At 42.4% G+C, this 13,837-nt stretch overlaps 1 protein-coding gene across 5 annotated transcripts in view; it reads right to left on the bottom strand.

The window, feature by feature from the left end:
* CIT (citron rho-interacting serine/threonine kinase) overlaps positions 1-13,837 on the bottom strand; it is a 166,008-nt gene that overhangs the window by 112,615 nt on the left and 39,556 nt on the right. For all 5 annotated transcript variants that reach the window (XM_066370788.1, XM_066370789.1, XM_066370790.1 and 2 more), the window contains exon 8: positions 12,129-12,282. In XM_066370788.1, coding sequence (XP_066226885.1) covers positions 12,129-12,282 — 154 coding nt within the window. The remainder of the gene's footprint in view (positions 1-12,128; positions 12,283-13,837) is intronic.

Genomic DNA, 13,837 nt, shown 5'->3' with positions numbered 1-13,837 from the left:
AGTGAGGCAACTATGAGTTGATGCTTCTCATTTCTCTCCCTTTCCCATTCTTCTCTCTCTCTCTCTCAAAAAAAAAAAAAAAAAAAAAAAAAAAAGAAAAGAATACTTCCCAGGATTGTTGTCTATTCATTACTACATGATATTAAAGGACACACAATGTCTGCTTGATTCCCTTCTTGTGATACTAGGATTGATCCATGGGTTCCCATTATCTAGCCCTGCACGATAAAGTCCCCTCCAACCTTTCAGTTAATGGTTTCAGCAGTCATCGTTAACTGCTTAGAACCATTATTTCATTAAGGGCTGCAAAATGGTGGTTTTCTAATGATTCCTTCTACATTTATTAACACATCAATTTGTACATCCCTGGAATACAGTTCAAGAAAGGCAGGCTAAATGCTTGGTTCTTTCCCTATATTTAGCAACATTCAGAGTAATAACTTGGAGAATGGAGGCCCTTAGCAATGGCCAGAAGTGACCAGTGAGATTTCTTTTCCAGTTAACATTATGAACTCATGAATTTTTATATATTTGATGTGTTCCAAGCCACAGCACTCTTTTTCTGATGCACACAGTGTCCCATCTTAGGCCAGAAAAGCCCATCTACTAGATATTCTTACCAAAAAAGTCAAATCAGAATCTATTTTAGTTTTTGGAGCTACCTTCCAATTTACAGAGGCTGGAAGGGCAAGTGCCAAACGACCACCATCACCATCCCCTACTGAGAAAGCAAAGAGACAAGACAATGGCCCAGCTTCATCAAGTCAATGTCATGGAAAAGAACTATTTTTTAATTTAAGCCTATCTCCACAGCTGACTATATTCCAACATATGAGTAACTTTAAACCCAATTGTTGGGAGTGTTGGCAAGATGTGCAGGAACTACATTTCTCAGACATTGTCAGTGGAAATGTAAAATGGTACAATCACTTTGAAAAAGTTTGGCAGTTTCTTAAAAAGTTAAGCACACAGCTATACTGCTCACAAAAATTAGGAGATATTTCAAAATGAATATGAAGCGATAAAATATCCCCTAATTTTTGTGAGCAGTGTGCTGCAATCCAGGCATTCCATGTCTGGATACTTACCGATGAGAAAAGAATGAGTATGAACCTAGACTTGTACACAAACGTTCACAGAAGCTATATTTCATATAGTCAAAAACTGGAAACAACCCAAACGTCTACCAACAGATGACTGGATAAACAAATTATGGTATATCCATACAATAAACTACTACTTTGCAATAAAAAGAAGTGAAATATGATACATCCTACAACATGGCTGAATCTCAGAATAATTACGTTGAATGAAATAAGCCAGATAAAATAAGTACATATTATATGGTTTAACTTACAGGAAGTTTAGAAAATACAAACTAGAGTGACAGGAGGCAGATCAGTATTTAGAAGGGATGAAGAGAGGTGGTGGGGAAAGGTTACAAAGGGGCAGGAAGGAACTTTCAGGGGTGATGGACCCGTTCATTGCTCTGAGTGTGGTGATGGTTTTATAAGCGTATACATATGCCAAACTGAAACTGAACACTTAAAATACATGTACTTATTTTATGTCTATTACTCCCCAGCCTTTGGGAAGGGAGAATATTTGCTCCCCAATCCTTTCCTGGTCTGAGGAGCTTCTACCCAGGCCCCTTCTTCCTAAGGTAGAAGTGTGAAATAAACCCATTTAGTCTCACCCTTTAACTCACTCCTCCCCGAGGGAGGAGGAGGTAGAGTCATCAGACTGTGTTTGACTGGAACACAGGGTCACTGTGCTACAAGAGCAAAAGCTGGGCTTAACAGTTCCTGTTTTATTGCTCATGTCCGATGTGGCAGGCACTCAGTCAAGTGACCGCTCTGGCCCGCTGGCAAGGCCTCCCTGTCCACAAGGGAAGGCCCATCGTTCTCTGTTCGGTGGGGTAAGTGAATTTAACCAACCCCAGCATCAAAGGTTATTGAGTGCTTGCCTTGCCAAGAAGAAAGTGGACATTTTGGTCCCTATCGGGCTATCAGTATTTGTGTGTGTCACTTGTTAGAATTTTGAGGGACAGCAGGGTTGGGTCTTGGAACCCAAAGTACTAATGCTATTCCTTGCCTTTCTGTCACCAGGAATCAACAGAGTTGGCCACACTTATTGTTTCTGATGTGAGACACTGAAAATCATTTCCAAGCCCTCAGTCATGAACAGCCTGGACCTCCTATTCTTTGTCCCAGGCTGTAATCTCTTTTCTGACTCCTGCCAACCTCCCTCTTTAATCCTATCCAAACACCACCCTCAGAAAATGTACGTAAATGCAATCACCACACTCCATAGAACTGACTAGAAAGTTGGCTCCTGAATATAGTCCCAGAGGTTTAATATAATCTTGAATCTTTGGCCAAATCATTTCCATGACTGCTTGGTTCTGGAAGGTTTGCTGGCAAGGGAGAATTGAAGGGCTATGGACTCTAATTTATGGGCTCTCTCTACAAACTTACTTCCTGGTTCCCATCTTCTCTCAGAAAAGACACTAATTCATCTCATTTAGAATTGATTTACCAAGGTCCTGGCTGGGTGGTTCAGTAGATAAAGCGTCGTCCTAGTGCATTGGGGTTGTAGGTTCGATCCCCAGTAAGGGCACATATGAGAAGCAATCAATGAGTATACAAGTAAATGGAACAACTAAGTGGATCAACAAGTTGATGCTTCTCTCTCTCTCTCTCTCTCAAATCAATGAAAAACTTAAAAAAAATAAAGAAAGGAAGAATTGATTTACTGAACTGGAATTTAGCACTTCATTGCTGGCTTACACTGAGAGGCACTATAGGAAGAAACACAGGAAATCCCCAGGGCATGTACGGGAGAGAGGTGGTCCACCATGTCACAAGGGATCTCATCTATGGGGAACCCAATGATGAAATTCCCCAAAGCTCAGTATCCAGAAAGTCAAGTCTTTTCTGAGCAAACCATTTTGGATTTTTTCCTCGTGGAACTGAGGCTTGTGGAACTGTACACAGTCTCTTCTGCTTCGGCCACTAGAAAGCTGCAAGTCCCCTGTCTGTCCTCCAGCAACTTGGCAGGAACTTGTTTGTTTTTACCCCTAACCCTGACTTTACTTCCTTATCCTGATATTCCCATCACCCAGATTCCTACATTTATTTATTATTCCTACATTTCTATCCTTTTCATACTACAATTATAGCTCAAATAAGCTGTTTCAATTTATCTTGGAATAAAGTGAAATATTACATGTTTAGCATCTCGCTGGATGTAGCTTCTAAATTCAGACTAGGGGGGGAAATCCTCTAATTCTAACTCATAAGCATTTAGCTCTTTTTAGTCTATTTTCTCCTGTCGATCACTAACTCTCTAAAAACAGAACAGCCCCCAAGAAACACACCAATATTCACCTGTATATCCCAGGAGACTCTAAGAGCTACTGACATGTCTTCCTTACTCCTTTTTTTACATTTTAGCAGGTGATGCTCAGTGCCCCTGGTCCTGTCAGTTGTGTTCCTGCCATCACTACCATAGCACACTCTCCCCTCCCCTCTGCATGCTAATTCCCCAAATAGCTCCAGCTCCTTTCCTCCCTTCCTCCTGCCCCTGAAGTGACTGGGTGGGTGTCTGTCAGGGAGATACATTTAAGGGACCACCCACGGCTAACAGAGAGGTATATGTAGCATCCTCCTCAAACCAGTTTATAAAACAATACATGGCCAGAAGCCTGCTTAAATGATGAGACCTTAAAAAGGCACAACACACACACACACTGCACAAGCCACTGACAGAATGCTATTTGAAAAGCAGAACACTAAAATAAATAACTGAAATATTCATATTAAAACCATAAGGGATTTTCATTTGATAAGAGAACACCGATCATTTGAAATCAATAGAGTGACAAATTCAAAGGATAAACACGGTAGGATTTTACGAAGACTTCTCCCTTGTTTATTTCAAAGATGTAGGAAAATAACCTGACAATAAATACTCCTGAATTCTTGGGAGGCAGTATAATGATGCTGTTAAGAGTACAGACTGTGCTGGCATTTATATTAAAAGAGAATATTATGGAAAGTTATACAAAAATTTGGCAACAGTGGATCAGTTTAGGGAGAGGCATAGGGCATGTGGTGGGAAGGAGACATTTTTCATTGTAGAACCTTTCTTGACACTTGAATTTTTTACCATGGACTATATACTACTTTTTCAAATAAATAAATAAAAGCTAAGAGAACTTGGGAGTCAGGGAGACCTGAGTTTGACTTCTGCCACTGCCAACGCCTGGCTCCGTGACCTTCACCAGGTGGCTTCATCTCCTTAGGCCTCAGTATTCTCATCTGTACTGTGGTACTAATTATCATACCTGCCTCCCAGAGGTGTGAGGAGGAGTATCTAAAACAATAATATACATAAAGTACTTTGGGGAGCCCTTAGCACACAGTAGGTGCTCAATAAATGGCATGGCAGTATAATACACATAGAAAGTGTTCATTATAAAAACTTAATCTAGGCTTAATTAAAAGTAAATATAAGACAACAGTAAGCTGGGGGGGGGGGTGAAGAGGCATAAAAATGCATTTTTACAACCAACTATTTGCTAGCAGCAGGTGGAGATCGAGTTAAACCACCATCCTGAAAGACTGAAGGACATATAAGCCCATCTAAGGGAAAGCTTTGAATTCTCCAAAAGAGAGCCTGAAATCTGGCGTTTCTAAGCAGTCCGTCTACCCATGCACAGTCTTAGCCAGAACGTAGTCTCCCTTAGCCTGAGCCCAGAGCGCAAAACTAGGAAGACCCCCACAGAAACTGACAGGAAACTCAGATCTAATTTTCTCCTCTTGCCAAGCTTCACAAACACAAATATACATAGAAATCTTATTTCTGGGGATCTTGTTAAAATGCAGCTTCAGCTTAGCAGGTCTGACATGGGGCGGGAGTCTCTGCGTCTCTAACAAGCTCCCAGGTGCTGCTGCTACTGCTGGTGCTGCTGTTGGTCCATGGCCCACTCTGCACAGCAAGGTCCTACTGACCCCCAACAATGGACGGTTCCACTGCTTGCCAGCCAATGGCTATCTGGAAGGATTTCGATGACTGCAATTGCTCTCTCCTGGTAACAACCAGTCAATTCTTCTAAATTTGTGGTTCTCAACTAGAGGCAACTGTGCCCTCCAAGAGACACTGGGTAATATCTGGAGAGATTTCTGGTTCTCACAGCTGCAGGGGTTAGGATGCTACTGACATCTATGGGTAGAGGCCAACGGTGCTGCTAAACAGGCTACCTTTCACAGAACAGCCCCTACAACCAAGAAGTATCGAGTCCTAAATGTCGAGAGTGCCAAAGTTGAGAAACCTTGTTCGAAACAAACAGACAACGTGAATCAAGTCCTCTCAGTTCTCCCAAGACTACAAACCCTGATTTTAGAAGTGGGTCATTGATCCGCCACTGATTGTCCTTTTCCAGGCTAAATCTGAGGCGTGGGGAGGGTAAGAGATTAGCAGCAAGTATAGCATGCGGTCTATAGAGAAGGGGGTCACTGGGTCATAGTCTGTACAACGTTTAACATCAGCACATGTGCTGCAGTAAGCCGGTGGGTGGCCAACTAAGCATTACACTCTACCATTTTGAGATATAGCAATTTAACAGGACCATAGCACTATTTAAGCAAAGAAACTCAAGCTCAGACTATAAGGTCCATGAAGGTAGAGCCATATTCAAATTATCTATAGAGCTACAGACCCCAATGTAGCACTTAGCACATTGTAGATACTCAAATATCACGATGAATCTTGTACATTCAAAAATTACTGCAATTACAAATATGTTTAAATAGAGAGTAAACCACTCTATAGTGTGACATGGTTTATCATCCGTCATCACTATGAACATTTTGACATATCTACAAATCACAATTACTTATGTGAACATGGATGATGTTGTAGAGGGAGCATGGGCTCTAGACCTCAATAGAAATCTGGCCTCTCTGCCTCACTTTCTCTGACCTGGGACAAGTTACCACAGTGTCCACATCTGTAAATGGACACAGTGATCCTTACCTTTGACAGACTGTTTTCAAGTAAAACAGCGTGATATACTTCAATACTTAGTGGTTGACTAGAACAGGCACTATTTCCTATCCTACTTGAGGGCTGAAGTAAAACTCCCAGCAAATTACAGGGTGCTTCTTTCCACACAATCTGTAGAATTTCACCTGAGGCTAGGAAGAAATAGTGTCTCTCCCCTTTAAAGCAAAAGCTGTCATCCCTCATGGTTAATTGAGCATCCACATGAGCTTGTGGTTCCTCTATGGCCATTCAGGGCCATGTAGCAAATAATGATCATCAGGAAAAAAGAAAAAAGAAAAAAGGAGGCTTAGGTGGCAGGGGAATAGCTCAGCATTCATCAGCAAGGGACCACTAGAGGCACTCCCAGATCAAAATAAAATATACTCTACGCTAACAAATGCTGAGGACGTGAAAACTCAAGAGCAATTTTTCAAGAACTGTCTTTCTGAGAACGCCGAAAGGAAGGCAATTCAGAAGAAAAGCTCGTGCCATAAGCAATAGACAATACAAGTTCTCTCGAGCATCAGCCATAGATGTTCTAGGAAATAATCCATAAATGGCACTCACATTAAGCATTCTCAGTGTTGAGACATAGCTGTCTTGAATAAAAGGTGAGAGCGTGCTGGTTCCATCACAATGCCTTTGGGGGAGATATTTAAAAGATGTGACTAGAACAGTGCCCCAGACAGCAAAACCTCCCCATCAACAGGAGTGGGCGCACGATCCAGGAAAGGTAGGAGTAGCCCCAAAAGCATGAAAGGGGAGCTCCGACTAGTTTCCACTTTCCAGAGCCCAGAACATCAGCATGGGTAAAGCCAGACTCCTGACCAACACCTGAAACATCACCGGAACTGCACAGCCCAGAGAACCTAATATACTTAAGAGGCCCTCGAATGAAACTTGGAAAGCAGTCTTAAAATAATGATAATAATGTGCCCTGGCCGGTTGGCTCAGCAGTAGAGCGTCGGCCTAGCGTGCGGAGGACCTGGGTTCGATTCCCGGCCAGGGCACACAGGAGAAGCGCCCATTTGCTTCTCCACCCCTCCGCCGCGCTTTCCTCTCTGTCTCTCTCTTCCCCTCCTGCAGCCGAGGCTCCATTGGAGCAAAGATGGCCCGGGCGCTGGGGATGGCTCTGTGGCCTCTGCCTCAGGCGCTAGAGTGGCTCTGGTCGCAACATGGCGACCCCAGGGATGGGCAGAGCATCGCCCCCTGGTGGGCAGAGCGTAGCCCCATGGTGGGCGTGCCGGGTGGATCCCGGTAGGGCGCATGCGGGAGTCTGTCTGACTGTCTCTCCCTGTTTCCAGCTTCAGAAAAATGAAAAATGAAAAAAAATAAAAAAAAATAATAATAATAATATTAAGCAGCAGAAAACCCAACCTTACATCTGATTATGTGACACTAGAAATAAAACATCAGGGTAATGGACACCTGGTGACCCATGAATACAGCAATAACTCATCACAGTTTTTGACCTGCTGGGAGGAGAAGCATTCCCTAACTGGGTCAGATTCCTGGTTCCTGTGGTGTTGACCACATCAACCCTAAGGGGCAGAGCCAGGGTCGGGGTGAGGGGGCACAGATGCTCCATCGGACCTCAGTGTCAAAGCCAAGAGCTGTCCAACTTTCTCTTAGGAGCCATTCCCAACTCTGTCATTTGTAAATTTGCCCAGGCCTTTCTTAAACTGCATTTATATATCCTGCCAGGACCACCTCTTGAGATAATGAGTTTCAGAAGCAGTACTTCTTTGGTTACCACAAGAAGAAGAATAATTTGGTGAAACAGCAAAGAGGTTAATGTTGCTTTCATCAGGGAACAACCTTGTGCGGACAGTCAACTGCTTGGAACCACAAGGCATTTAAGCAGCAACCATGAACTCGAGAAACTTAATGAGTTGAAGTGTGTTGGTTGATGAAAGTCATTTAACAGGTATTTATGGGGAAAAAAAAAACTGGACAAAGATATAATTTCTGTTGCAGTTATCTAGTTAGAAAACAGCTCAAATAACATGGAGTTCAGCAATATTTTCAATCACAAAACCCTGAGTTGATTATAAATATTCAGAGAACAGAGGTTAGTGAAAAACAGTAAAATATGCCAGGAGATAGTGAATTTAATACCGAGGCTCTCTTTATGGTCTGGGAGCTACTTAATGTAGCTCAGCCAGCATTAGTTCCATCAACAGCAAACAGTCTAATTGTAATACGGTACCCTGGATTCTGTTCCTGGAAAAGGAAGGGGACATAAGTTGGGATACTGGTAAGCTCAGAATCAAGAGATACTGGTAAGCTCAGAGTCAAGGCTAACATTTATTAATAGTAATGCACCAATGTTAATCCTGGTTTTGACAAATGTGACATAGTTATATAAGATGTGAACATTAGAGCAAATTGTGAGAAGAGTATGTGGAAACTCTCAGTACTATCTTTGCAACCTTTCCATAAATCTAGTATTATTCCGAAGTAAAAGTTTATTAAGATTTTATTTATTTATTTATTTATTTATTTATTTATTTAAGGTGAGAGAAGGGGAGATAGTGAGGTAGACTCCCACCTGTGCCCTGACCAGGATCTACCTGGCAACCCAGTCTGGGGCCGATGCTCCAGTACTGAGCTATTTTTAGTACCTGAGGCTGATGCACTCCAAAGGAGCTATCCTCAGCACTGGGGCCACACATGAACCTATCAAGCCACATGCTGTGAGACAGGAAGAGGGAGAGAAGGGGGAGAGGGAGACAGGGAGAAGCAGATGATCACTTCTCCTGTGTTCTCTGACTGGGAATCAAACCCAGGACATCTATGTGCCAGGCTACCAGCCAGGGCCGATAAAATTTTTTTAAAGCAAACATATTTCATGACTCTTCAGAGCCACTATACTGAGAGTTAGCAGGCAATAAAAATTGTCAAGCTTTAAGAACCAAAATTCTGGGCAAAGGACCTGAAAAGACATTTTTTCTAAAAAAAGACATACAAATGGCCAATGGCTTTATGAAAAGGTGTTCAACCATCACTAATCATGAAGGACCTAGAAATCAAAATCACAATGAGCTATCACTTCATACCTGTTAGGATGGCTATTATAAAAAAGACAAAAGATAACAAGTATTGGCAAGGATGTGGAGAAAAGGAAACCTTTGAACACTGGGAATGTAAATTGGTACAGCACTATGGAAAACTGATTTTTTCCATATTTCCATGTTTGTTTTCCAGTATAGAGGTTGATAACAAAAAACTAAAAATAGAATGCCACGTGACCCAGCCATCCCTCTTTTGGTTATATACTCAAAGAAAATGATGAAATCAGTACCTGGCCGGTTGGCTCAGCGGTAGAGCATCGGCCTGGAGTGCGGGGGACCCAGGTTCGATTCCCGGCCAGGGCACATAGGAGAAGCGCCCATTTGCTTCTCCACCCCATCCCCTCCTTCCTCTCTGTCTCTCTCTTCCCCTTCCGCAGCCAAGGCTCCATTGGAGCAAAGATGGCCCGGGCGCTGGGGATGGCTCCTTGGCGTCTGCCCCAGGCGCTAGAGTGGCTCTGGTCGCAGCAGAGCGGCCCCCAGGAGGGGCAGAGCATCGCCCCCTGGTGGGCAGAGCGTAGCCCCTGGTGGGCGTGCCGGGTGGATCCCGGTCGGGCGCATGCAGGAGTCTGTCTGGCTGTCTCTCCCCGTTTCCAGCTTCAGAAAAAGAAAAAGAGAGAGAAAAAAAAGAGAGAGCTGTGCTTCCATGTTCATGGCAACATCACTCACAATAGCCAAGATATGGGAACAACCAAGTCTGTCAGTGGATGAATGGATACAAAAGCTGCAATAGATGTGTGTGTGTGTGTGTGTGTGTGTGTTGTTTGTGTCCTGCCATTTGCAACATGGATGAACTTGGAGGACACTATGCTAAGAGAAATAAAGCACAGAAAGAAAAATGCTGCATGATCTCACTTATATGTGGAATCTAAAAAGTCACATATATAGAGGCAGAGAGTAGAATGCTGGTTAGCAGGTGTGGAGAGGTGGAGAAATAGGGAGATGTTGTACAAAGGGTACAAAGTTGGGAGCTATGTAGGATGAGCAAGTCTAGAGCTCTAAGGTACAGCTTGATGACTATAGTTAACAACACTGCACTGAATTCTGAAAATTTGCTAAGGGAATAAGTTCTAGGTGCTCTCACCACAACAAAAAAAAGTAAAAGAAAAAAGGTGACCATGTGAGGAGATGATACGTTAATTAGCTTGGCTACAGTAATCATTTCACCATATATATATATATATATATATATATATATATATATATATATATAAAATCATCATGTTGTACACCTTAAATACAAACAATTTTTAATTTAAACAAATTAAAATAAAAAGAATCAGGATTCAGTTCTGTGAGAAGAATCCCCTTACAAATGGGAGTGTAGGTGGGGTGGGGGAACATGTGTTAAAAATAATGAAAAACCAGTGGCTACGTATTAGCATATGGAAAAATTAGGATTGCCACAGAAGGCATGATGAGTCAAGTATGGCAGCAGCAGCATGAAGATGACCAACACTATTAGTAATCCATGACAACGTCAGCTCCTCCCAAAGATAACCATGACCATCAAAGATGGGCCTCAGGATTGGCGGCATGGGCCACCTTCTACACTGACATGTGCCCTCCACGGGCACTATATTATTTACAGAACAGTGGTTATACTTGTAAAGCCCAATAAGCCTAAAACCTATAAAAAGCCTGAAAGGAAAAGACTAGAACAAAATCTGAGAATTCTGACACAACACTAAAAAGTCAAGGTTAACCAAAACACAAAATAAAATTACTCAGGTAATTAATCACCATTCACTGACTTGAGTGCAGATACGTTCTCAGACATAATTGGCAAGTGCGTACATAAAAAAATTAGCTACTTATTCAAGGATACCTCAGCAATAAAAGGCCAAGGCAAGAAAAGATTAAGTATTTGAACAGCAACTAAAAAAAAATTGTATCAAGTCTTTCTAAAAAGCAAAAGAGAAAGACTGCACTGAAAATATAGTGCTGATTCAAAGCTCGGAACCTTGGGGATGTGGGGATTGTTGCCTAAAGATTAGAGAAATAAAGCAATGTTGCTACCAGAAGGGAAATATCACGAAGACAGATTTACGGAAATGCAGCCTATTTTGGCAGGAGGTTAGTGAAACCATCAAAATGGCTTTCAACTTGAGAATATCGTATCTTAACCCAACCCATACATTCCAGCCATAGGTGCGGGCGGTAATCACTACAACATGGTTCGAACTAAAAGCCTGGTTTTGACACCTAGAAATGGGTTCTGTTCCCCACCCCCTTCATCAGCAAAAATAAAACACACACTCAAACAGACCCACTGCTTTCCACTGGCTCTGAACAATGCTCATCATTGGGGAAGATCACTAGAGCACATTCAGTGAATACTACATCCAAGAATAGAATACAAAAAGGTTAAAGAAATTTTAACAATTCGTAAAAAAACCAAGTATTTTGGTTTTGTTGACAATAAATCAGGTCTCTCCTCTTTTATTTTTTTAATGAATTTAGTTTGCACTAAGTGATTACAAAGCGATGCAGGAATGAATCCATTGTGCGTATATTATAGATTTTCCATGCTTGTGAGCAAAGACAAAAAGTGTTAATGGGAAACAAATAAACACAGCATGGCAGTTACGGCTTTCATGCAGGCCTGGCCATTAGCAGAGCAAGCTGGGCACTTTGCCTAATCTCTGAATCCTTTTTCTTAACCTCTGAATGAAATACCTACATCCACTTTTCGTCTAGGAAGAAACTGGATCAAAACAAGTGACAACCTTTGAACTCCATCTCTCTCACTTACTGAGGGATAATATTCTAAAGGCCACATAAACACAGAGTTTGATATATGACCCAGGCCTATGCAAACAATTTTAAAATGGAATTATTATTCAAAGACAGCTATGCGATTTCATTAGCCTTCTCTATTCCTGTAGATAATTAAAGCCCTTAATTTTAAGAGTTGATACCATCTTCTGAGGGCCACAGGAATTTCAGATCATTCTCAAGTGTTTCTTAATCCCAACACTGGAATTGGAGGAACACAGCTCTACTTACAGTTACGAATGTTATTCCAGTCGATTTTTGAGAAATAGGGATGGCAGCAAAGGTCTTCAAACTTCAGTCTCTCTTTCTGGCCACACAACAAACTTTGAATCAGATCCAGTAATTCACTGCTAACTTTGGGGTCATCTGGGAACTTCAAAAACCGCTATTCCAAAAAAAAAAAAAAAATACTAGTTTCCTTAGCAAATTCAGCTTCTCACGCCCCAAAGTTAAGAAAGTGTTCCTCATATATGTTAAGTTTCTTTTCTTTTTTTTAAAGAAGGAAGTTTTGTACCCTCTTCACTCTGGACCAAAGGCACATTCCCAAAATAAATGGCCTGTTCACATAAATAGGCCTGGATCCTTTGCAAGGGTTCAGTATTTCTCACGACCCTGATCCTCTCCTGTTTCATCCAACTACACTCCCCCATCTCGCGCTTTGCTGTCCAACAATGATGAGCCATTTAAAGCTGCCTGAACAAATCACGCTGCTCTGTCTGCCGAGAATACCCTCCCGACCCAGGCCTTCCTCCCTGCCATCTCTTCCACCCCATCACTGCCTCCTGCGTCCTCCCTCTGTACTCTGTGTTTGCACCTACACAGTATATCCTGGTTTCTGGGTGAGGATGGAGGAAGAAGGCAGAGAGAGCCTCCTCCTCCTTGCTCATCACTGTGAACCTGGTACCTAACAGTGTCTAGTACAATCCACTCATTGCTGAATGGATGGATTGGAATGCAAGAAATAAATCAGCCCCAAAAATCATCCATGGGAAACTTGAATTCAAGAGGAGACTCAAGAATATCAAACAACATATATGTGTATTAACCATATAAAATGTGTTATATATATAAAAATACGTGTTAAGTATCCAGAAAGATGACATTGGGTGAGATACACAAACCTGTGGAATAAGTTCTCTTTATCTTTTTGGTTGAGACTAAAACATATATATTTATCACAGCCTTAAGAAATGGGCTTACTATAGTGGAAAAGGGCTTAATATAGTGGAAAAGTCAGTTATCAGAAAACGGTTTTAAACTCTACTTTATATGTATTACTGTCTTTCCAGTTCATGCCCTCAATCATACCCGATAGCTATCAGTACTAAGAAGCAGTACAGAGCATAACATCAAGAGCACGGACTGCAAAGCCAGACTGCCTGTGCTATTTTGTATGAATTACTTAACTACTCTGTGCTCTGGTTTTCTCATCTCTTCAATGAGAATAATAAGATCTACCTGACAGGGTTGTTGGAGAATGTGCCAAGTTAATAAACTGTATTTCATCAATTCTCAGACACATTTATTCACATTTAACAGCACTAAAATCAAAATGCATTTTATAATCAATCAAATGTCAGAGATGGCCCTGGCAGGATGACTCAGTGGTAGAGCGTTGGCCTGGCGTGCAGGAGTCCCGGGTTCGATTCCCGGCCAGGGCACACAGGAGAAGCGCCCATCTGCTTCTCCACCCCTCCCCCTCTCCTTCCTCTCTGTCTCTCTCTTCCCCTCTCGCAGCCAAGGCTCCATTGGAGCAAAGTTTGCCCGGGCGCTGAGGATGGCTCTGTGGCCATCCTCAGGCGCTAAAATGGCTCTGATTGCAGCAGAGCGACGCCCCAAGATGGGCAGAGCATCGCCCCCTGGTGGGCATGCCAGGTGGATCCCGGTCGGGCAGATGCGGGAGTCTGTCTGACTGCCTCACCGTTTCCAACTTCGGAAAA

The sequence above is a fragment of the Saccopteryx leptura genome, chromosome 2 (assembly GCF_036850995.1).
Source record: "Saccopteryx leptura isolate mSacLep1 chromosome 2, mSacLep1_pri_phased_curated, whole genome shotgun sequence".
NCBI classification, from domain to species: domain Eukaryota; kingdom Metazoa; phylum Chordata; class Mammalia; order Chiroptera; family Emballonuridae; genus Saccopteryx; species Saccopteryx leptura.
Note: the sequence above shows the minus strand (reverse complement) of the source record. Positions and strands in the feature narration are given on the sequence as shown.